This window comes from Monodon monoceros, unplaced genomic scaffold (genome assembly GCF_005190385.1).
Source record: "Monodon monoceros isolate NGI ecotype Baffin Bay Population unplaced genomic scaffold, NGI_Narwhal_1 Super_Scaffold_16, whole genome shotgun sequence".
Classification (NCBI taxonomy): domain Eukaryota; kingdom Metazoa; phylum Chordata; class Mammalia; order Artiodactyla; family Monodontidae; genus Monodon; species Monodon monoceros.
The window spans coordinates 62,937,997-62,963,312 of record NW_021703772.1 but is presented as its reverse complement, the minus strand read 5'-3'; the positions used below and the strand labels follow the sequence as shown (position 1 = coordinate 62,963,312).

The following is a 25,316-nucleotide window of genomic DNA, read 5'->3' as shown; positions in this document are numbered from 1 at the left end:
AAGAGATTCAGAAACAGGAAAACAGTAGTTAATGGGTCAAGCCTCAGGGTCACAGGGATCTGAGCACAAATCCCACCCTGTGCTATCTGGCATATATTTCTCAACCTCATAGCTCCATTTCATTTTTAACTGGTAGCATAATGGCATCAATCACAGAATGAAGTTGTGAGTATTACACATGGTAATTATATTAAATACTTCACTCAGTGCTTGACACCTTGTATACACTGAATAATGTTCCTCTCTATTACTGCTGTTACTTTTTCATTATCGAGTCCTGAAACTTAGGGGCATGAAAGAGCAGCCATCAGCACCATTCAGTTCCCTTTCATCTTTTTTTCGTAATAGATCATAGAGTCTGTTTTTTGTCCATGTACAAGTGATACTAATTACAGTCATTTATGTGAAATACTTACCATTTATGCCCAATTACCGTGCAGCCAATAATGATTTTGTGCATCACAAAATGTGTTAGATTAACCTAATTGTTAGTTTAATGCATTAAAAACACTCAACTCAGCTTATGCAAACTCAGCCTTTATAGTTTGTTGCTCAGAGCATGGCCAAAAAAGTGCATGCACGCTCAAGAGAAAGAGAGAAAGAGAGGGAGAGAGAGAACCACAAAGGGAATGCTTACCAATGATTATACTGTTAAAGAATGTCTCTCATCTTCCCAAAGAAAAGTTTCTTAAGATGTAAGTGGAGGCTTGCAAGGAAAAGTTTAGGAAAAGGAGGTGAGGTTAGTTATTGATGATTAAAATGTTAGAGACACATAGTGTGCCATGTCTGCACATAGTAAGTACTCAAGAAATATCAGTTGAGAGAAGGAATTCTTTACAGAAGGTATAGAGTAGCCTATAATCCAACGGGCAGGAAACTTGAAGGTGAGAACTTGTTCAATGAGTTAAACAAGGACGCCGTTAGACCGAGGTGGCTTTAATGCCACCTAATGTGGCAGCCTACATAAGCGACCAGAACCTAAGCCTGCATGCCTCAAGGCTAAGAAATCAAAACCTAAGGACAACCAATCAGCCAATTAGGCTTTCCCCAGTAAGGCAACTACTTAAGCTACAGTTAATCAAATGATTCCTTTGCTTTGCTTCCTCCTCTTCTCTATAAAAGTCTTTCCCCTAGCTTTTATTAATAGACCCCCTCTAACCACTTCTGGTTTGGTGTGCCCAACAGGAATTATTTTTTCTCAAACAAACTTCTAAAAATTTTAATATGCCTCAGTTTATCTTTTAACAGAACCATAAAATTGGATCTTCGCTGAAGAGAGTTACCAAGGGTAACTCAGTGGTAATTCAGTGATTCCAACTGGAATTGTGTATTTTCAATACCATTTTTTCATTTTGCCCTCTGAACCGTTATTTGTACACACTTCTGTCCCCTCCTTGCAGGCAAGGAATCAAAAGAAGAATGTCTTTTCTCAGTGCATATCTTTCTGCAGAGCGAGCAGATACAAGCTGCTGAGACTAAAGTCAACTACTGGTATTTCTAGTTTGGTAAAGCTGAAAGTTCTTAAGAATCATTAGGTCAATAAAGACAAAGGACTTTACAGTCAGGTTTTAGACCTGCAGTACTTTCACTGGCTTTTCAAATGTGCAAAGCTATATTAAAGTTATTAAGAAAGTGGTTAAATTACGATAATAGTAACACTTTCCATCTATGCTATCCCTTTAAGGTTTACAAGACATTTTAACATGACTTGTCATATTTAATTTTTTTAAACAAACTTCAAATGATGCCAGCTGTTTATCTTTCAAAGAAAAACTGAATTTTAAAAAGTCATTCTTCGTGTATTACCATGCTCTTAATGAAATAAAGTCAGTGCCTTAGAGTGATTATGGTCTGACCTCTAATAATCATTTCTATTTGCAAGTGGAATTTCTATTCAACTTTCCCTAGATATGTATTTATATAAAAGCAGTAGGTCTTAAATTGCAGGCTTCTGGCTAGCAAATTTCTGGTGCACAAAATTTTGGTATTTTGCATTATTTAATTGATGCCTGTCCTACCTAGAATCTGGAGCCAAAATATATTTTTTTAAGAATCTTATATGAAACCACTTCCATGCTTTTTAAATTAATATAATTTATTGAATAATTAACAGACCAAATGGAACATATATTTCATGTTTTACCTCCCTGACCTCATGGAGCTTACTGTGTGAGGGTGGGAAGGGACAGGAACAAATGTAAATAAATGCAAGTGTTCAGATTCATTCAAGGACTCTAAAGGAAAAGTTCAGCAAACCATGCAGGAGAATAAAAGATTGGATGAGCATGGAAGACCTAACTGGGGAAGTGCCATCCAGTTGGGAATTTTAACAATGACAACAGTCTAACTGTAAGGAGAGGTGCTGTAAGCTAAGAAGGAAAGGTGAGCGGAAGGGCTTTCCCTGACCCCATCCACACCTGCAATTCACTGTCGAGGTCCCTGTCCTCTGCAGCATATAATACCATCGTCATTACGCATTATGTGATTATTTATTGTTTAGCTTCCCCACTAAACTGTAAATTCCATCAAGGCAAATATCACATTTTTTTTTGCTCACTACTGAATTCTCTACACTTTGTGTGAGTCTGGCATATAGTAGATGCTCAATAATTAATTCTTGAAAGGACAACTGAAAAGATACTGGAAATTAAAGTAGCCAAGGCATTAGCTATAGCATGGCTACAGTGCAAGTGAGAAATAAAATATACTTGTATTACCTGTTCAGTTGAGGATATTATTGGCTTTGTATTTTAGTAACTATGAGTGAGTGTATTTAAAAACTATGTCCATTAGCACATATCTTATGCCATTATTAAGCTCAACCACATAAGCTGTTAATTTTTAGCTAGGAGATCCCTGACTTTCCATTTTCATCTTTTGGACTCAATCAGAAAAATCATTGTTTTACAGCTATAATATCTTCTGTTGATTGGAAAGCATGAAATCACGAGGCTCATGAACTCAAATGCTCAGCATCCCTTTACTATAAAAGGCACAAGTATTGCTGTCTCAACAGATGGACTCCATCAAATCGTTGAGGCTTTCCTCCTTCAGACACTAACGGGATAAACAGAATGCCTTCACTGTGGACTTTTCTGAGATACCGGCAGGAAATATTCTGTCTAGGTCATCAAGACGGAAGTACCTGGACAAGGGTTCCTGCTGTATATTCTCCATCATCCAGGACGAGTCTGGAGCCGTACCAGAAGGCCAGAGCGTAACACAAGAAGATGAGACACCACATGAATCCAGTAAAGAATCCCATCACTATCCCTTTTCTAATTCCCCAACGCTGGGCAAACACAAGATTTTTCTCATACCTGTGAACAGAAAACATTTGAGTCTATTTCAGCAACAGCAACAGCAGCAGCAGCAGTTCAAGTTAAAATGTTTAGAACAGGCCACAATGCAGTGGTTTTAATCAATGCTTATAAAATCATTCCAAACACAGAGCAGCTTTAGGGAAAGAAAACAACAATAATGCCTGTGTAGTTCCTTAAAAGTTGCTTCAATCTGGCAGTGACAATGTGTTGAAAGGATGATGCCTAACAAAGCCTCATAGTTGATTACCTCTTGGATGAGTACAGTGGGGTAAGCTTTGCCCCAAGAGAAAAGAATTTTCAACACTAATGTTTGACCATGAGGGGTCTAGTATTATTTGTGTTTGAATTCTCTCATTAAGTCACATGACATGAAAGATAATATCTTCCATAGTGGAGGAAATATGCTAATGCAATGTTTTATGAGAAGTAAGGTAATCACTTCACAAACAAAAGAAGCAAAAGAAAAAAAAATGAAAAGAGGATAATCAGAGGTTGTAAATCCTATTCTCTTTTTCATTTGGTGAATTTGGTAGCAACTGAGAATGTGATCATACTAGATCTACAACATACGCAATAAAAGTTTAGTTAAGTTGGTGGCTGTTTTATAAAATCAGTACCTGGCACCTGATAAGCACTCAACAAATACTAGATAAATGGAAGAATAAATAAAATCAAAGTTTTGACAACTGTGTTGTTTTGGTCATTTAGGTTTTGATTTCCATTAACAGTTAATCTCCTAGAATGATGGTCTATAATATATCAATGCTAAATGTTATTTGATTAAATGGAAATCTTAGACTTAGAAAGAGCATATAGTACAGTAGCTGAATAAAACACATTGAATAAAAAAGTGCTCAATTGGGCTTCCCTGGTGGCGCAGTGGTTGAGAGTCCGCCTGCCGATGCAGGGGACGCGGGTTCGTGCCCCGGTCCGGGAAGATCCCACATGTCGCGGAGCGGCTGGGCCCGTGAGCCATGGCCGCTGAGCCTGCGCGTCCGGAGCCTGTGCTCTGCAACGGGAGGGGCCACAGCACTGAGAGGCCCGCATACCGCGGAAAAAAAAAAAAAAGTGCTCAATAAAAAAGTGCAAAATTGCATTTTAGATCAGGTAGGCTTTTCCTTAATGTCAGAAGACAGTGTTTTAGACTGGCATGAAGTATGGTGTATGTACACACACACCATCAGAGTTTGAAACAAATATCCAACCTAAGATGGCTTTCTAAAAGCCACCAACTGCATCATCTTCAAGAACACAGAGCTAAAGTCTTGGGAGTCTTTTGTAGGTGCTTTGACCAATCTAATTGCTTAGCTTAGCCACCTCTTGAACAAAAGCTCCCTCAGGGGACCATAGCAAGGTGAATCTGAGACTTTATACAAAATGGGGAAGATTCAGGGTAGTATGCAGATCAACAAAGTTCAGGAAAGTGGCAGACATTTCAATTAACTAACCTTTCAACCTCTTTTTTCTCACCACCATAAGCAGCCACTGTTGGAATAGATGAGATGACTTCATCAGCCACTGCCCCTGCTTTGGCATAGGCCCTCAATTCACGGTCTGTAAACTTGGACACACTCTGAAGTCCAAACGAAAAAAATAAAATGTGAAGACCAGATAATTAGGTAAGTCACTCCGCCATTCATTGATTCATCTAGCAGAGCAAACATGTAGCACAGTTTAATACAAGACTAGATTCCCACTGGAACAGCGTTTACCAAGGAAAGAATTTGGTCCAAGTTTGAGCCATGTTAAGCCTCATCCATGGGTGTTTGGTTGTTGACATATCAAAATGACTCCATTAAAAGTCAGCCTCAACGAAACTTCTCACAGAGTATGTACTAAATAGGGCATTCTATGTGACCACAGTGTTTCAGTCAACATATTAATGACGTTTTCAAGTCAAACCATGTCAGAGTTCATTGCTATTGTCCAAAGGCCATGTCACAGTTTACAGACAAATACCACATGCAAAGACCAGAGGCCCATGCAGGTGTTGTCATATTCATTAGAATATAGAATAAGGGAGAGGTTCTGAGCATGCAAAGGCATATGCAGCAGAGGTAATTCCATAGGAGAAAGCTTCAGATAAATATTACACCACTTGACTCAAATGTAGGGACTCAACTAACTAGTTTTGCTTTTTACAAAAGGAAAGAAAAAGACATTGCACTTAATATTAAACAAGTTAAGTTTTTCTAAAATTGGACCTGGATTGAGTCCTAGTTAGAATCAACCACCAAAGACTTCCCTGGCACAGATTAAGAAACAAGAAGGGGAAAAAGCAAATGTTGTGAAAGATTAACTGGCTCAGAAACCTAAAAATATATATAGTACCCAGACTAAGAAAGTTTATCTTCCAAGTTTTTCCAAACTTTTAGCAGCAAAACCCTTATCAAACAAAATCTTAGACAGAATTTTAACATATAAGTAAAAGTGGTATTTTATTACAATATATTTATTTCACAAGTCCACATTTTATAAATCTTGTGAATTGAAAGGCAACAATAAAGGATAGTAAGGCTATTTTAATCAACATTAAAATTTGCCTTTGGATGGTATGGCAGTTTTTACCACAATCCTCTTCTAATTTACTTCTGAAATATGTAATGAGCATAGTAATGAGAAAATTAAGTAGTTGCGAATGTTATCAGTTTTTATTGTAATGGTACATTAAAGAATCTCTTGATACTTCAATTAAACTGATATAGGAACTTAAAAGATGTATATTGGGAAATATCTAACAGTTGTTCATGTTTCCCACTGTAGGTATATAAAAGTCATACAAAGGCATACAAAACCTATGATCAGTTCTAATATGTCACATTCTAATATGTCATATATTGCCCCCTCCACCTTTTTTTGTCCTGCTTTTGAATTGAGCTTAGTGAAATTGCTCGTATCATTTTACACAAACATGCACACACCTGAATTCAAGAAGAAACAAGTGCAGAGCTACAACATTCCAAATCGGTGACACATTTACAAGAAGTTGAAATATGGACACTGAGACAAGAGAAACTGTGCTTTGAGCCTATTTGAAATCAAGTTAACCAGTTTATGTTGTTGGTCTCCAACATGTTAAAACGTGACATATGATCCATTTGAGTGTGAATATTAATCTTTTGTGGGTTTGAAGAAAGAGATTAAATTTTTTTGGAGGGAAAAAAATGCTGAATCAAATGTTTGCAGACTCCCCAGTGACCCTCTGTGGAAGTTGAGGCTTCCCTGGAGTGCAGCTGAAAAGCATTTGGTAGGAAAGACTGTTGTAAAACTTGCATGATTTGGTGGATTGGGAAAAAAACAAAAGCTAATATCTCTTTAGTAATTAATTCTGTGCCAGATGCTATGCTAAGTGTGTAACAAGGATAATGCCTTGAGTCATCACAATGACTTCGGGAGGTACTAACCTTATTTTAAAGATGAGGAAACTGACATTTTGACGAGTTGAACATATCTTTCTTGAGCCAGGTGGTAGAGCCAGGTGGTGGCCTAGTTAAGTAGAATGAGCTCTTTGCTATTGTCACTCTGTATTACCTGGGAAACATTTGAGTAATACAGCCAGTGGAGTGTAGAGAGTATTTTGCTAGAAAATACAGTCATGGAGATCGGTACCTGTTGCTCAATGATGTGAATGTATGTGCAGCTTTTCACTTAAATTCTATTCTCATTTACAGCAAATTATTAGTGTGCCTGACCCCATGACCTGTTATCTAATGTGGCTACTCTAAAAGTAAAATAGTAAAATTTCTCAATCCTTGGGAGTGTTTTTTAACTGGGATGACCCCAAATTCCTACTCCTATACTTTTTCTTGGCCTGCATATCTGGGGAATGGAAACTGTGACTGGGATACTTCTCTGAATGGGTCAGATAACCCTCTCTCTGAAACTGATCAGATGGAATGGAGAACACAGTGTAATTGCAGAAATCTCTTTTATTTGTTGGGCCTTTCTGAGGGAAGCATCTGAACTTGGGAGACCACGGGAAGCCACAGGCACACTGCAGAGTGAGTGGGGATTTAGAATCAGGCTTCCTTGAATTTGAATCCTATTCTGTCATTCACTGGCTGTGCAGTTCCAGACAAGTCCCTTTACCTCTCTGAACCTCCATTTCTTATATTTAAAATGGCATTAATACTTTATAAGATTGTTGTAAAATTAGAGATCATGTCCTTGAGGCTCCTAATACTGCCTGGCAAAATAGTAAATATTCAATTAACGTAGTTGTTATTGTTATTAATACAATAATATTTGTGTTATTAAAACATTATTAATCCCTAATCTAATAATGGAATGTTATTTGATACTGAGTAATAATCAAACAAAATAAATCAAAATGGTGATAATGATGTTGACTAAACATACTCAGGAGAAGGGAATCAAGCTTCACATTTTTGGCTGTTTCTCAGTGCAAAAGTCTTCCCATGGAGAGAAGTGAGAAGACATTCTTACCAGACCAATGACGGCTGCTCCAATCCCAATGAGAGGGCTGACAGAGATAATAACCAAGGTCAGTTTCCAACCCCGGTAAAATCCCAGCAGGAACCCACAGACGCTCGTGGTCATGCGCTGAATGAAAATGGCCATTTGGTCGGCAATGGCATCATTGATTTTGTTAATATCACTAGAAACAAGAGAGGCTTTGGTCACTAAAACTGAATTTGGTCAATTCAATATCTTGCTGAGAAAGTACAATCTTTCCTTTCTAAACACTCCTATTTCTGTACCCCATTGCCCTTGGGAAACTTAATAGCTTCTCACATCTTGGAAATTTTGCTGCAGCTTGGGAGGGCAGCAAGCCTCTCTCCTCATAGCCAAGGGAGTGTGTCCTTAATCCAGTTTTCCTGACTGGTGTTCATTCAACATAGGCAAAGACTTTTGGAAACCCTCTTATTTGTCCCTTTCTTTCTTAAAGCTAATATCCTTGGTTTGTCCTAAACAGCCCTTCTTTCCTTTATACCTGCTAAATCTTTTCAGCCTCAAGGTTCTACTCACATACCACCTATTTCATAAAAATTTATATAATCCCCCAGGGAGAAGTAATAACTTCTTTCCTGTGTTACCATAGCAATGTAATTAATCTGTATACATGTGTATATGTATGTGTATGTAATTATTCCTTTCTGCTTATACGCAGTATAGAATTGTGGTTAACAGCACAGACTCTGGAGCCAGACTCTGAATTTAAACACAAGCTGTTCTTGGGCAAGTTACTTGGCCTTTCTGTGTCTCAGTTTCCTCATCTATAAAATGCGGATAAAAACAGAACCTACCTCAGTCGGTAGCAGTGAGGATTAGTTAATACACGTAAAGTATTGGGTTGGCCCAAAAGTTCGTTCGGGTTTTTCTGTAACATATGGAAAATCCGAACGAACATTTTGGCCAACCCAATATGTAGACCAGTGCCTAGCATATAGTAAACAATCAATGTATGTTAGCTCTGATTATTTGCTTGAACCCTTTATCCCTCCTACTAGGCTGTAAGTTCCTTGAGATCAGGAGCTCTGTGGTATATCTTTATGCCTTGCATAGGGTAAGTGCTCTAGAGTATTGGTTGACTATCATTACATTAAATTCATATTCCTGGAAACATTCCCATAATCTCTGGTCCAGATGGAGCAAACAAGGCTCAGGACTTGATAGCAAAAAAGGACCTTAGACATTACAGAGAGATTACACAATTGTATTCTAGCAAGCTTAAGTATCTGTTCAAGGTCAAAGTAAGTAAAGGGCAGAATGAGTGCTGGACGGTAGGGGCCCCAACATTCAGTCTGCTTTTATCTTCACTACACTACACACTAGCTGTCTTTCATTGGACCTCAAACTTAAATTCAACACGGTTCAACGGTACTCAGAGCTCATTCAAAAATTATGGCGGGGGGGGCACTATTAAAGACCCAAAATAGTATTTAGGTGTAAACTGGATTTAAATCTAGTTTTTCAGTTTGAATCTTTCTCAAACTATTTTGAATTTTTTTTTGTCATTATATGTGGAAATTATGTCAACAGGCAAAGCAAGATAATTCTTTCTAATCATATTGTTTTCCTTATGGGTACACAGATTGTGACATCCCTCAATTTCCTCTTTCAAGATCAAATAACCCTACATCCTTTAAACTCTCTTCTATAATACTTCATTTCTAGTACTTTAGTCCAGGACCTACAAACCAAATTATAGTACCCCGACTTTCAATTTTTAAGTCATTTTGGAGGAGCTTCAAGATGGCGGAAGAGTAAGATGCGGAGATCACCTTCCTCCCCACAAATACATCAGAAATACATCTACATGTGGAACAACTCCTACAGAACACCCGCTGAACGCTGGCAGAAGACCTCAGACCTCCTGAAAGGCAAGAAACTCCTCACGTACCTGGGTAGGGCAAAAGAAAAAAGAAAAACCAGAGACAAAAGGATAGGGACGGGGCCTGCACCAGTGGGAGGGAGCCGTGAAGGAGGAAAAGTTTCCACACACTAGGAAGCCGCTTCGTGGGTGGAGACTGCGGGTGGCGGAGGGGGAAAGCTTCGGAGCCGCGGAGGAGAGCACAGCAACAGGGGTGCGGAGGGCAAAGCGGGGAGATACCCGCACAGAGGATCAGGGCCGACCGGCACTCACCAGCCCGAGAGGCTTGTCTGCTCACCGCCGGGGCGGGCGGGACTGGGAGCTGAGGCTCGGGCTTTGGTCGCAGCGCCGGGAGAGGACTGGCGGCGTGAACACAGCCTGAAGGGGCCAGTGCGCCACGGCTAGCCGGGAGGGAGTCCGGGAAAAAGTCTGGACCTGCCGAAGAGGCAAGAGACTTTTTCTTGCCTCTTTGTTTCCTAATGCGCGAGGAGAGGGGATTAAAAGCGCTGCTTAAAGGAGCTCCAGAGACGGGCGCGAGCCGCGGCTAAAAGTGCGGACCCTAGAGACGGGCATGAGACGCTAAGGCTGCTGCTGCAGCCACCAAGAAGCCTGTGTGCGAGCACAGGTCACTCTCCACACCTCCCCTTCCGGGGAGCCTGTGCAGCCCGCCACTGCCAGGGTCCCGGGATCCAGGGACAACTTCCCCGGAAGAACGCACGGCACGTCTAAGGCTGGTGCAACGTCACGCCGGCGCAACGTCACGCCGGCGCAACGTCACGCTGGCCTGTGCCGCCGCAGGCTCACCCAGCATCCGTGCCCCTCCCTCCCCCCGGCCTGAGTGACCTAGAGCCCCCGAATCAGCTGCTCCTTTAACCCCGTCCTGTCTGAGGGAAGAACAAACGCCCTCAGGCGACCTACACGCAGAGGTGGGGCCAAATCCAAAGCTGAAACCCAGGAGCTGTGCGAACAAAGAAGAGAAAGGGAAATCTCTTGAGCAGCCCCAGGAGCAGCGGATTAAATCTCCACATCAACTTGATGTACCCTGCATCTCTGGAATACCTGAATAGACAACGAATCATCCCAAATTGAGGAGGTGGACTCTGGCAGCAACTATATATATATATATATACTTTTTTTTCCCCCTTTTTCTCTTTTTCCGTGTGGATGACAGGCTCTTGGTGCTCTAGCCAGGTGTCAGGGCTGTGCCTCTGAGGTGGGAGAGCCAAGTTCAGGACGCTGGTCCACAAGAGACCTTCCAACTCCACATAATATCAAACGGCCAAAATCTCCCAGAGATCTCCATCTCAACACCAAGACCCAGCTTCACTCAACGACCAGCAAGCTACAGTGCTGGACACCCTATGCCAAACAACTAGCAAGACAGGAAAACAACCCCATCCATTAGCACAGAGGCTGCCTAATATCATAATAAGGCCACAGACACCCCAAAACACACCACCAGACGTGGACCTGCCCACCAGAAAGACAAAATCAAGCCTCATCCACCAGAACACAGGCACTAGTCCCCTCCACCAGGAAGCCTACACAACCCACTGAACCAACCTTAGCCACTGGGGACAGACACCAAAAATAAGGGGAACTACGAACCTGCAGCCTGTGAAAAGGAGATTCCAAACACAATAAGTTAAGCAAAATGAGAAGACAGAAAAACACACAGCAGATGAAGGAGTAAGGCAAAAACACACCAGACCTAACAAATGAAGAGGAAATAGGCAGTCTACCTGAAAAAGAATTCAGAACAATGATAGGAAAGATGATCCAAAATCTTGGAAACAGGATGGAGAAAATACAAGAAACGTTTAACAAGGAACTAGAAGAAATAAAGAGCAAAGAAACAGTGATGAACAACACAATAAATGAAATTAAAAATACTCTAAATGGGATCAATAGCAGAATAACTGAGGCAGAAGAACAGATAAGTGACCTGGAAGAGAAAATAGTGGAAATAACTACCTCAGAGCAGAATAAAGAAACAAGAATGAAAAGAACTGAGGACAGTCTCAGAGACCTCTGGGACAACATTAAACGCACCAACATTCGAATTATAGGGGTCCCAGAAGAGGAAGAGAAAAAGAAAGGAACTGAGAAAATATTTGAAGAGATTATAGTTGAAAACTTCCCCAATATGGGAAAGGAAATAGTTAATCAAGCCCAGGAAGCACAGAGAGTCCCATACAGGATAAATCAAAGGAGAAACATGCCAAGACACATATTAATCAAAAATTAAATACAAAGAAAAAGTATTAAAAGCAGCAAGGGAAAAACAACAAATAACACACAAGGGAATCCCCATAAGGTGAACAGCTGATGTTTCAGCAGAAACCCTGCAAGCCAGAAGGGTGTGGCAGGACATATTTAAAGTGATGAAGGAAAAAAACCTACAACCAAGATAACTCTACCCGGCAAGGATCTCATTCAGATTCGATGGAGAAATTAAAACCTTTACAGACAAGCAAAAGCTAAGAGAACTCAGCACCACCAAACCAGCTTTACAACAAATGCTAAAGGAACTTCTCTAGACAGGAAACACAAGACAAGGAAAAGACCTACAATAACAAACCCAGAACAATTAAGAAAATGGGAATAGGAACATACATATTGATAATTACCTTAAATGTCAATGGATTAAATGCTCCAACCAAAAGACTTAGATTGGCTGAATGGATACAAAAACAAGACCCATATATATGCTGTCTACAAGAGACCCAGTTCAAACCTAGGGACACATACAGACTGAAAGTGAGGGTATGGAGAAAGATATTCCATGCAAATGGAAATCAAAAGAAAGCTGGTGTAGCAATTCTCATAGCAGACAAAATAGACTTTAAATAAAGACTATTACAAGAGACAAGGACACTACATAATGATCAAGGGATCAATCCAAGAAGAAGTTATAACAATTGTAAATATTTATGCACCCAACATAGGAGCACCTCAATATATAAGACAAATACTAAGAGCCATAAAAGGGGAAATCCACAGTAACACAATCATAGTAGGGGACTTTAACACCCCACTTTCACCAATGGACAGATCATCCAAAATGGAAATAAATAAGGAAACACAAGCTTTAAATGATACATTAAACAAGATGGACTTAATTGATATTTATAGGATATTACATCCAAAAACAACAGAATACACATTCTGCTCAAGTGCTCATGGAACATTCTCCAGGATAGATCATATCTTGGGTCACAAATCAAGCCTTGGTAAATTTAAGAAAATTGAAATCGTATCAAGTATCTTTTCCGACCATAATGCTGTGAGACTAGATATCAATTACAGGAAAAAATCTGTAAAAATACAAATGGAGGCTAAACAATACACTACTTAATAACCAACAGATCACTGAAGAAATCAAAGAGGAAATCAAAAAATACCTAGAAACAAATGACAATGAAAACATGATGACCCACAACCTATGGGATGCAGCAAAAGCAGTTCTATGAGGGAAGTTTATAGCAATACAGTCCTACCTTAGGAAACAAGAAACATCTCAAATAAACAACCTAACCTTACACCTAAAGCAATTAGAGAAAGAAGAACAAAAATACCCCAAAGTTAGCAGAAGGAAAGAGATCATGAAGATCAGATCAGAAATAAATGAAAAAGAAATGAAGGAAACAATAGCAAAGATCAATAAAACTAAAAGCTGGTTCTTTGAGAAGATAAACAAAATTGACAAACCATTAGCCAGACTCATCAAAAAAAAGGGAGAAGACTCAAATGAATAGAATTAGAAATGAAAAAGGAGAAGTAACAACTGACACTGCAGAAATACAAAGGATCATGACAGATTACTACAAGCAACTCTATGCCAATAAAATGGACAACCTGGAAGAAATGGACAAATTCTTAGAAATGCACAACCTTCCGAGACTGAACCAGGAAGAAATAGAAAATATGAACAGACCAATGACAAGCACTGTAATTGAAACTGTGATTAAAAATCTTCCAACAAACAAAAGCCCAGGACCAGATGGCTTCACAGGGGAATTCTATCAAACATTTAGAGAAGAGCTAACACCTATCCTTCTCAAACTCTTCCAAAATATAGCAGAGGGAGGAACACTCCCAAACTCATTCTACAAGGCCACCATCACCCTGATACCAAAACCAGATAAAGATGCCACAAAAAAAGAAAACTACAGGCCAATATCACTGATGAACATAGATGCAAAAATCCTCAACAAAATACTAGCAAACAGAATCCAACAGCACATTAAAAGGATCATACACCATGATCAAGTGGGGTTTATCCCAGTAATGCAAGGATTCTTCAATGTATGCAAATCAATCAATGTGAAACACCATACTAACAAGCTGAAGGACAAAAACCATAGGATCATCTCAACAGATGCAGAGAAAGCTTTTGACAAAATTCAACAGCCATTTATGATAAAAACTCTCCAGAAAGTAGGTATAGAGGGAACTTCTTACCTCAATATAATAAAGGCCATACATGACAAACCCACAGCCAACATCATCCTCAATGGTGAAAACCTGAAACCATTTCCACTAAGATCAGGAAAAAGACAAGGTTGCCCATTCTCACCACTACTATTCAACATAGTTTTGGAAGTTTTAACCACAGCAATCAGAGAAAATAAAGAAAAGGAATCCAAATCAGAAAAGAAGAAGTAAAGCTGTCTCTGTTTGCAGATGATGTGATACTATACATAGAGAATCCTAAAGATGCTACCAGAAAACTACTAGAGCTAATCAATGGATTTGATAAAGTAGCAGGATATAAAATTAATGTACAGAAATCTCTTGCATTCCTATACACTAATGATGAAAAATCTGAAAGTGAAGAAAACACTCCCATTTACCATTGCAACAAGGAGAATAAAATATCTAGGAATAAACCTACCTAAGGAGACAAAAGACCTGTATGCAGAAAATGATAAGACACTGATGAAAGAAATTAAAGATGATACAAATAGATGGAGAGATATACCATGTTCTTGGATTGGAAGAATCAATATTGTGAAAATGACTCTACTACCCAAAGCAATCTACAGATTCAATGCAATCCCTATCAAGCTACCACTGGTATTTTTCACAGAACTAGAATAAAAAATTTCACAATTTGTATGGAAACACAAAACACCCCGAATAGCCACAGGAATCTTAAGAAAGAAAAACAGAGTTGGAGGAATCAGGCTCCCTGACTTCAGACTATACTACAAAGCTACAGTAATCAAGACAGTATGGTACTGGCACAAAAACAGAAATATAGATCAATGGAACAAGATAGAAAGCCCAGAGATAAACCCACGCACATATGGTCACCTTATCTTTGATAAAGGAGGCAAGAATATACAGTGGAGAAAAGACAGCCTCTTCAATAAGTGGTGCTGGGAAAACTGGACAGCTACATGTAAAAGAATGAAATTTAGCACTCCCTAACACCATACACAAAAATAAACTCAAAATGGATTAAAGACCTAAATGTAAGGCCAGACACTATCAAACTCTTAGAGGAAAACATAGGCAGAACACTCTATGACATAAATCACTGCAAGATCCTTTTTGACCCACCTCCTAGAGTAATGGAAATAAAAACAAAAATAAGCAAATGGGATCTAATGAAACTTAAAAGCTTTTGCAGAGCAAAGAAAACCATAAACCAGACGAAAAGACAACACTCAGAATGGCAGAAAATATTTGCAAATGAAGCAACTGACAAAGGATTCATCTCCAAAATTTACAAGCAGCTCATGCAGCTCAATATCAAAAAACAAACAACACAATCCAAAAATGGTCAGAAGATCTAAATAGACATTTCTCCAAAGAAGATATACAGATGGCCAACAAACACATGAAAGAATGCTCAACATCATTAATCATTAGAGAAATTCAAATCAAAACTACAATGAGATATCATCTCACACCAGCCAGAATGGCCATCATGAAAATATCTACAAACAATAAATGCTAGAGAGGGTGTGGAGAAAAGGGAACCCTCTTGCACTGTTGGTGGGAATGTAAATTGATAGAGCCACTATGGAGAACAGTATGGAGGGTCCTTTACAACTTAATATAGAACTATCATACGACCCAGCCATCCCACTACTGGGCATATACCCTGAGAAAGCCATAATTCAAAAAGTGTCATGTACCAAAATGTTCATTGCAGCTCTATTTACAATAGCCAGGACATGGAAGCAACCTAAGTGTCCATCGACAGATGAATGGATAAAGAAGATGTGGCACATATGTACAATGGAATACTACTCAGCCATAAAAAGAAACGAAATTGAGTTTTTCATACTGAAGTGGATGAACCTAGAGTCTGTCATACAGAGTGAAGTATGTCAGAAAGAGAAAAACAAATACCGTATGCTAACACATATATATGGAATCTAAAAAACAACAAAAAAATAATCGTCATGAAGAACCTAGGCTCAGGAATGAAATAAAGACTCAGACCCACTAGAGAATGGACTTGAGAATACAGGGAGGGGGAAGTATAAGCTGGGACAAAGTGAGAGAGTTGCATGGACATATATACACTACCAAACCTAAGGTAGATAGCTAGTGGGAAGCAGCCGCATAACACAGGGAGATCAGCTCGGTGCTTTGTGACCACCTAGAGGGGTGGGATAGGGAGGGTGGGAGGGAGACGCAAGAGGGAGGAGATATGGGATATATGTATATGTATAGCTGATTCACTTTGCTATAAAGCAGAAACTAACACACCATTGTAAAGCGATTATACTCCAATAAAGATGTTAAAAAAAAAAAGTCATTTTGTTGAAGCCATGAAACCTATGAAAAAAGCCATGCTCCCTATAAAAGCGCAACTTAAGAGACAAAATGCATCAAAAGAACCGAAAATGTGTTTCCAATTGTTATTTAATTTGGAAACAAGTGTTTCATTAGCGAAAAATCACACATTCATTAAAATGTCCTACCAGCCACTTACTCAGAAAATCTTGTATTCAGCTCTCCCACTGAATTGCAGTCGAACCATCCTATTTCCATTCTCATTATTCTCCTAAAGTACAGTTTTCTTAGTTTCTGTATCTGGCGAGCTGCAGCAATTACCCAAAAGCATATCTGTAAATGGAGCAAGAAATGTTTAGCATTGTGATAAAAATAGTCATTAATTCCTTCTCTTTTCAGAAGAAAATATTTTCACTATGACAGTTGAGAAAAGGACAAAAGTAATTCACAACATGCCTCTTGTTGGGAATTAAGTTGTGAGCTCTGACATCTGCTGAAAGTGGGGCTGAGCCGATCCACTGTAAACAGGGAAGCCAGAGGCTTGGGTTTGAATCCAGCTCGGCCACTTGCAGGGTTAACCGTATTAAGCTTCACTTCCCTCATGTGTAAAAGAAGGCTTATCACACCAAAAATAAATTATTGCTCTTAAATCACTACTTTTGCATGCCACTTCTGATGAATTTTTCCCCTGAGAAGCCTTCCAATAAGCATTCATACATTGTTTTCCAGCTGTTGGACAATGACTTTCAGAGAAAGGAAGACAAACATTATGACATAAGCAGGGAATCTTGCTGACAGTTTCCCCCATGCAAGCAAAATAAGACTGTCATTAAAACTCCAGTGCCAGAATGGTGAAAATTGACTCATTTCTCTTTACAACTAACACTAACTTCCTGGAATTCTTAAGTGAATGGAGAGTAGGGGGGATTTATTATTTTTCCTATGTTAGTAGGAAAAAGGTGAAATACTTTTCTTCCTTAATAAGAGTTAACTCCAAGCCCTCGCATAACTGAAATCTAGAATATGGATTCAGTTTACAGAACTTGGGTTGGACTGCAGTTTGGTGTGACTTTAGCAAAAACAGAGAAAAAGAAAGTCAAGCTTTCCTCCAACTCCCCACTCCCAGCTTTTTCCAGGTACGAAGAAGGTTCGTACTTGCTCTCCCTGTACGAACACACCCACAGCTGTCTATTTCTGAGTTTAGACGAGAGGATGAAGCAGGGAGGGCAGGGGAGAACAAGACACTGGAGCTAAAAGTCTATTCTCCATTTCTCTGGACAAGCGTTCCTCCCCAACTGAGAGGAAGAATCCTTCCCCACCGTCTATTGTCTGTCTGAAATAAAGCTGTAGTCCTTGGGGCTTCTGAATAGCTTTAAAGAACACACTTTGCATTTCATTGTCACGTCTTTGAACCCAGCTGCTGATCTATAAATAAAATGGAGGCGTCACTAACTTGAATATATCCTGTGACAAGTACCGCGACAGCGATGCCAGCATAGTAACTGGCAAACTTGACCATTTCACTTTCAATGTCCAGAAACCTTCAAAAGAGGGGGAAAAAATGGTAAGACTCACAGGTAGGATCTAGCTAACAAAGATTGCATTTGTGAGTACAGAGGAATTTAAAATATACATATTGTATGTTTCTATTAAATATGGGTAAGGCGTTTTACCTGTGTAGAATTGCAATCAATCCAAATCCCCAAACAGACCTCATGGTATCCATCATAGCAAAGATGCCTACCTCCTTCATTTTTACAGGTAGAGATGCGAGGGTTGTGAAATAATTCATGGGCATTTGTTGGAAGACAGGGGACCCTAGATGGCAGCCCAGAGCTCTATCCACTGAGGCCCCTTTCACTCATGCTCATCATTAGTGGTAGTGCAATCACAGCTAGAGAAATGTTCTAAAAAGCCAGACAAGTGTCTGGAAAGGCACAGGTAGAGAGATGTGTGCTGTAAATCAGGAGGCTTACTGTTACCTGTCCAGCAATCTTAAGCCAGCTTTTCAACTCCTTCCTCTCTCAGAGTAACACTAGGAGAAATGTGTGTGCCATCTTCCCATAGAGAGAGAAAAACATTTTATTAACCCAGTCTTTGTGCTGACCACAGCCCAGGAATCCTCGCTCCCCAGGACAATTTCTAAGGCTGAAGTCAAAGAACTTGTGGGAAAGCAAGAAAACTACACAGTATTTTCCCATTACAAGTATCACACTGCGACACAGGGTTTGGAATTGGCAGGGGCAGGGAGGGGAGAAAAAATGATTCTGAAATCGCTTTCGGGAAATAAGAAATTTTATCATTAAAAAATTAACATATTTGTTGTTGATATACCCGATCCTCAGGGATAAGCTAGATGATGTCCATTTCTTTAGAGAATCAGAAAGTAGCATCTTTAGCCTAGATGCTCTCAGCCTACCAGCTTTCTGCTTTCTATCAGCCCTTCCTTTTGTGACCCAAGCTTGAATTGTCTCTCCCTCTACTGAACTCAGACCAAGTATTTAAGTATAATTTATTTAATTCAGAACGAACTATTATTCCATGGCAGATTTTTTTGCCATCTTGCACTATTATTCAATATTTTTATTGAATATATTTATATTGAGTATATTCATGTTTCTCTTGCTGGTAAATTGCAAGCTACTTGACAGCAAAGACTAGGTAAGCTGCTTGCTCTCACTCCCGAAGCCTGGTACAATACCTTACACATTAAGTAGGTACTCAGTGAATGTTTCTTGACTTTTCTTTCACTTGCAAAATACTAATGAGTAAGGGAAACAACTGCCTTGGTCAACCCCTCTGACAATCTCCAAACCAGTTAATATGTCTGTGTTCAACACATTCCCAGTCTTTCATGATGATTTAAGGGAACCCGCAGAATGAAAAAGATCTAGAAAGTCATAAACTTGTATACAAGTATCCATGATCAGAGGCCCTTACAAAAGCTAAGTATCTTTGTATAGAGTGTATAATGCAGTATTTATGAGTAGACTTCTAATGTATAAATGGGTGCATAATATATATGCTATTGATACTATGTATAAAATAGATAACTGACGAGAACCTACTGTATAGCACGGGGAACTCCACTCAGTGCTTTGCGGTGACCTAAATGGGAAGGAAATCCTAAAAAGAGGGGATATACGTATACGTATAGCTGATTCACTTTCCTGTACAGTAGAAACTGACACAACATTGTAAAGCAACTATAGCCCAATAAATTTTTTTAAAATAAATAAATGAGTGCATACTCTTGGTTTCTGTTTGTGAAATAAAATTTGGGTGTCCAAAAACAGAAAACTATGAGCATTTGTCAAAAAGTTTTCCTTAGATTCCCTGTGGTGCGTTTATTCTACAGACACTGTAAGCAGAGGTGAGAGCGCCTGTCGTGAAAAACGCAGCTTCCAGTCATGAATGACTGTACTCGACTAAGAGCTCTGAGCACTGACCCAGCTGTGGGATTTACTGGAGCAAAGTTCAGGAGCATTACATCACTGTCGGGGGGTGTGGATAGGACATGTGTAGTTTGTGATTGTTTTCACTCCTGAGGCACCCCAGAGATGAATGGTTAACTCACTTCTATTTGATTCTGGGAAGAAGTCATTAGAGTCATTAGAGTTTTAAAGACTACTTAGGACTATTTCTGGGACAACAGAGCAAACCTATCAGAAAAACTGATAGGAAGGAAAAGGGGACGTCAACTTGGTTCCTTTGACTGCACATCAGACTTCATCATCTGTATGGTGGAAAGCTCTTGTGATTATAAAATCCTAGTAAGGGTTCTGTAAAGTTTACAGGTGATGTGGACCACAGACTGTCTTTCTTTTCAACAGAAAGAAAAACAAAACAAAATTGATACATGCCTAGTTGGATAAATTAAGATTCCCCTGACGCATTTGTTGAAGAGAGAAGAGGGGAGAGAAATGACAATTAGAGGGAAAAGGTAAACGATATTTAACAACGATATGAGGTCTTTATGACAAGGTGCATTGCCTCACCAGGAGCACTCCTTTCAATGGTTCTGATGCCCTGTAGACCCAGTAGCATTGAAACCTTAGAGTGCATATCAGTGTCAACCCAAACTGGCAGAAATGTGTCCATATCCTACTTCCAAAATGTTGAAAGGTCCATGTTCATTAATGCATGGGACATTGACCTATGGACAAATGGTTTATCATTGGGTAAAGTTGCTTTATAGAATACCCACACACTAGGATAGCATATTGCCAGAATGGCTAATGCAATTGTGAGAAATATTACAGAGACATTATATATGCCCTTTATCTAGTTTTCCCCCAATGGTAACATCTTGCAAAACTATAGGACAATATCACAACCAGGATGTTGACACCGATACAATGAAGAGCAGAATATTCTCATCATTCAAAGATTCCACTTGTTGCCCTTTGATATATACACACACTTCCATCTTTCTCACATTTCTGGAGGCCAGAAGTCTGAAATCAGCTTCACTGGGTTGAAATTCAGGTGCTGACGGGGTTGTACTTTCTCCAAAGGCTCTAGGGAAGAATTTGTTTCTTCCCTCTTCCAGCTTCTGGTAGCTACTGGCATTCCTGAGCTTGGGACATCACTTCAAACTCCTCCTCGATAGTCACCTTGCCTCTTTTTTTCTCTCTATAGTCAAATCTCCCTCCGCCTCTTTTTGGTAACTGTCCCTTTAAAAAATACTAGTGATTGCATTTAGGGCCCACCTGGGTAATCCAGTATAATCTCCCCCAACCCAAGATCTTTAAGTTAATCACACCTGCATAGACTCTTTTTTCCATACAAGGTAACATTTGCAGATTCCAGGGATATCCTACATATTTTGGGGGGCCATTATTCAGCCTACTGGAGCTACAGTCAAAATATAGATACTGGGGCTTCCCTGGTGGCACAGTGGTTAAGAATCCGCCTGCCAGTGCAGGGTACACGGGTTTGAGCCCTGGTCCGGGAAGATCTCACATGCCGCGGAGCAACTAAGCCCATGCGCCACAACTACTGAGCCTGCACTCTAGAGCCTGCGTGCCACAGCTACCGAAGCCCACTGCGCCTAGAGCCCATGCTCCGCAACAAGAGAAGCCACCGCAATGAGAAACCTGGGCACCGCAACGAAGAGTAGCCCCCCGCTCAACACAACTAGAGAAAGCCCGCACGCAGTAACAAAGACCCAATGCAATCAAAAATTAATTAATTAATTAATTTTTAAAAATATAGATACTATTAATTGTTGGTAAGAATGTGAAGAAATTGGAAGCCTCACACATGTTAGTGGGAATGTAAAATGGTACAGCCACTTTGAAAACAGTCTGGAAGTTCTGCAAACGGTTAAACATTTATTTATCATATGACCCAGAAATTCCACTCCTAGGTATATACTCAAGAGAATTGAAAACATATGTCCACAGGAAACCTTGTACATAAATGTCCATAGCAGCATCATTTGTAATAACCAAAAAGAGGAAGCAACTCAAATGTCCATCAACTGATGAATGGATAAATCCACTCATTATATCCACACTATAAATGTATTATATCCATACAATGAAATATTATTCATCAATAAAAAGAAATGAAGTATGATTCATGCTACAACGTGGATGAACCTTGGAGACATTAGGCTAAGTTAAAAAAGCTAGTCACAAAGGACCACATATTATATGATTCCATTTTCATGAAATGTCCAAAATAGGCAAATCTACAGAGACAGAAAGTAGATTAGTGGTTGTCTAGGGCTGAGGGGGGATGGGGAATTGGGGAGTGAAATTTAAGGGATATGGGGTAGGGGGGTTGTGTGCTAATAAAAATGTTCTAAAATTGATTGTGGTGATGAATGCACAGCTCTATGGATATACTAAAAACTATTGAGTTTTATACTTTAAGTGGATGAATTTTATGGTATGTGAATTGTATCTCAATAAAGCTGTTTTTCAAAGTACATTGTCTTACAGTGTCTAACTTCAAAATAGTACTTGAGTGCATAAGCTAAATGTACATTGTTAAGAAAATAGACTGAAATCCAAGAGAAAGTACAGACTTGGATTTTTGCATCGATGCATCCATATGTGGGGCAGGTAAGGACACAAACTTCCCAATGGCTGTGGTAGTGAGCCTCCAAGGAGCCCTTGATTGTTTTTGTCTCCTGGTATTCACACTCTTGTGTAATCCTCACCAAAATTATACCAGGGCTGGTCTGTGTGACCAACAGAAAATGGCAGAAATGATAGTATGTCACTTCCACAATTAAGTTACAAGACATTGTAGCCTCCATTTGAGCGTCTACACTTTAACTGGATAAAAAAAAGAAAAATATGGGGCTTCCCTGGTGGCGCAGTGGTTAAGAATCTGCCTGCCAATGCAGGGGACACAGGTTTGAGCCCTGGCGTGGGAAGATCTCACATGCCATGGAGCAACTAAGCCCGTGCAACCACAACTACTGAGCCTGTGCTCTAGAGCTTGTGTGCCACAACTACTGAGCCCACGTGCCACAACTACGGAAGCCGATGTGCCTAGGGCCCATGCTCCACAACAAGAGAAGCCACTGCAATGAGAAACCCACACACCGCAACGAAGAGTGGCCCCTGGCTCGCTGCAACCAGAGAAAGCCCGCGCACAGCAACAAAGACCCAACACAGCCAGAAAGAAAGAAAGAAAGAATTTCCTTCTTTCTTCTTCTTTCATTCTGTTACCTTATTATTTGACTATTCTGAGCAAATAAATTCTGAGAAGCTAATCAGGAGGCCTAACGTTCTGTAATCCTTTTTAGCCTTATTCACCAAGAGCCATTTAGAAGGAGGCTCCAGCCTAAAATTCCATCCAATGGATTACAATTGATATGTGGAAACCAATACAATGAAAGAGAAAATCCAGCTCCTACATTATACATGCATGCTTATGTTGATAAAATCATTGAGTTGCCTTGTATAGTTCAAGACCAACACACCAATTATAATAGGTGGAGACATTGTACTTTTAATGATATACTTTTTCCAAGAAAGAAAGTTGTGAAAGAGTTGGGTAATTTTGGAGGCATGTTTACTACTTACAGGTAAGAAAATGTCCCCTCCCTCTCTTCTGTCCCACCCAAGTCCATTTTCACAGTGATCTTACCACACGAAATCTAAACATTTATTCAGAAGTGCACAAACAGTATTCATGTCAATGACCATAATAGCTCACGATTAAAATATTTAACTCGTCGATGGAGTTCCTGGTAAAGGAAAGGCCTGAGAAAGGTGTGGTCTACACAATCAAATATCTATTTACATGTTTGGTATCATGTGAATTCAGCCAAAGCCAAGGAATTTCTGAAAACCCCTATTTGCTCTGAATTATTTGCTCACTCTCAAGTATAGGACCCAGTAAAAATGAATAAAGTAATGGGTAGCCATGGTGAATTCCTTTCTAATGGATGCCAGTGATGCAGACGTTAAAGGCAGATTCATTCTTTAGTTCATCTAATAAATATTTATGAGCATTTGAGACAAAATATGTCTCAAATTTTAGTCCCTCTAACATTTATTTCCAATTTTTAAGACATAACAGGATATACTTTCAGGAATTTTCCCTTGAAGAATTTATCTTCATGCGTTATTAATGATTGGGGTCAATTTACATCATACATAAGTCTGAATGGATGTTTTTCAAAGGGGGAAAATGGATTAGCTTACATTTTGTAGTCATACCACTCTGTAAAAATCGTTCAATTCTGTTCCCCAACATAAATGAAAGACTTAAAAGACTGTCATTGGGAATTCCCTGGCTGTCCAGTGGTTAGAACTCTGCGCTTTCACTGCTGAGGGCTCGGGTTCGATCCCTGGTTGGGGAACTAAGATCCTGCAAGCCACGTGGTACAGCCAAAATAATAATAATAATAATAATACTGTCATTGAAGACAGTCTCTCTTTTACGCAAATTGTTCTGAGTGTTACTTCCAAATTTAGAAGAGAAATATACATATTTAGACATTGGAAATTTATTTCTTATGAGTAGGCTTATTATTTGTTAAGTCTAATTCTGCACATTGTATGTTATCCTGTACTTTCCTGTCAAGTGCTAACCAGTTTATAACTACGTACTTATTTGCATGGTCATTGGTCTCACCAACTAGACCCAAGCTCCACAAATACAAGGACCATGATTCATAAGGTACCACTGTATCCATGATGCTTACACATTTTCCTGGTACATAATTGGTGTTCCAAAAATTTTGGTTAAATTAGTAAATGAATGAAAGACGCTAACAACAAATAATATTATGGAAGAACATCAGTGATTTAGAAGGATTTATCATAATCTGGAATTAAGTCTGTAGAAAAATTTTTAAATGAAGGAGAAAAATATAAATTCACTTGGGGGCGCCATTCCAAGTGTCTTTCTAGCTAGGATGTACCCTGCCCTTGGTTCTTGAACCTGAGTGGGTTCATACATGCAAATGAGCTTGTTCTGGCCCTGAGGCAGCATGAGGCAGGCTGCAAATTCCATGCTATGACAGTGAATCAACTCTGTGTACACTACAGACTCACTGATTACAAGGCAGCCTGTCGGGCTTATCACAGACAGAACAGAAGCATGGTGAGCTCTGGTTAATTCTGCATGGCTGTCTTCTATTCATAGCACCACATCACTCTTCCACAGAAACTCAACTGCTAACTGAGACCAACGGCCCCTATTCCAAGTCCTAGAGCACAGGAATGATGAAATTCCCATTGTAGAGAGAAGGCTGGGGATCAAGTGAGTCATCTGGCGTGGCCACAGCAGCTGAGGAGCAGAAGGGAGGAGAGGAAGAAAGAAAGAAAGAAAGAAAGAGAGAAAGAGAGAAAGAGAGAAAGAGAGAAAGAGAGAAAGAGAGAAAGAAAGAAAGAAAGAAAGAAAGAAAGAAAGAAAGAAAGAAAGAAAGAAAG

General features: G+C 39.5%; 1 protein-coding gene across 7 annotated transcripts in view; it reads right to left on the bottom strand.

Moving 5' to 3' along the window:
* Nucleotides 1–25,316, bottom strand: part of ABCB11 (ATP binding cassette subfamily B member 11) — a 95,216-nt gene that overhangs the window by 54,640 nt on the left and 15,260 nt on the right. For 5 of the 7 annotated variants that reach the window (XR_003793934.1, XR_003793935.1, XM_029225204.1 and 2 more), the window contains exons 6-10: nucleotides 17,867–17,954; nucleotides 16,613–16,746; nucleotides 7,770–7,941; nucleotides 4,772–4,896; nucleotides 3,146–3,320 (exon numbers count right to left, since the gene is read on the bottom strand). Coding sequence is in view for 5 of the 7 variants with exons in the window: in XM_029225204.1 (XP_029081037.1) it covers nucleotides 3,146–3,320; nucleotides 4,772–4,896; nucleotides 7,770–7,941; nucleotides 16,613–16,746; nucleotides 17,867–17,954 (694 nt within the window). In the remaining 2 variants the exon portion in view is untranslated. The remainder of the gene's footprint in view (nucleotides 1–3,145; nucleotides 3,321–4,771; nucleotides 4,897–7,769; nucleotides 7,942–16,612; nucleotides 16,747–17,866; nucleotides 17,955–25,316) is intronic. The other 2 variants (XM_029225205.1, XM_029225206.1) reach the window with 1 other exon arrangement.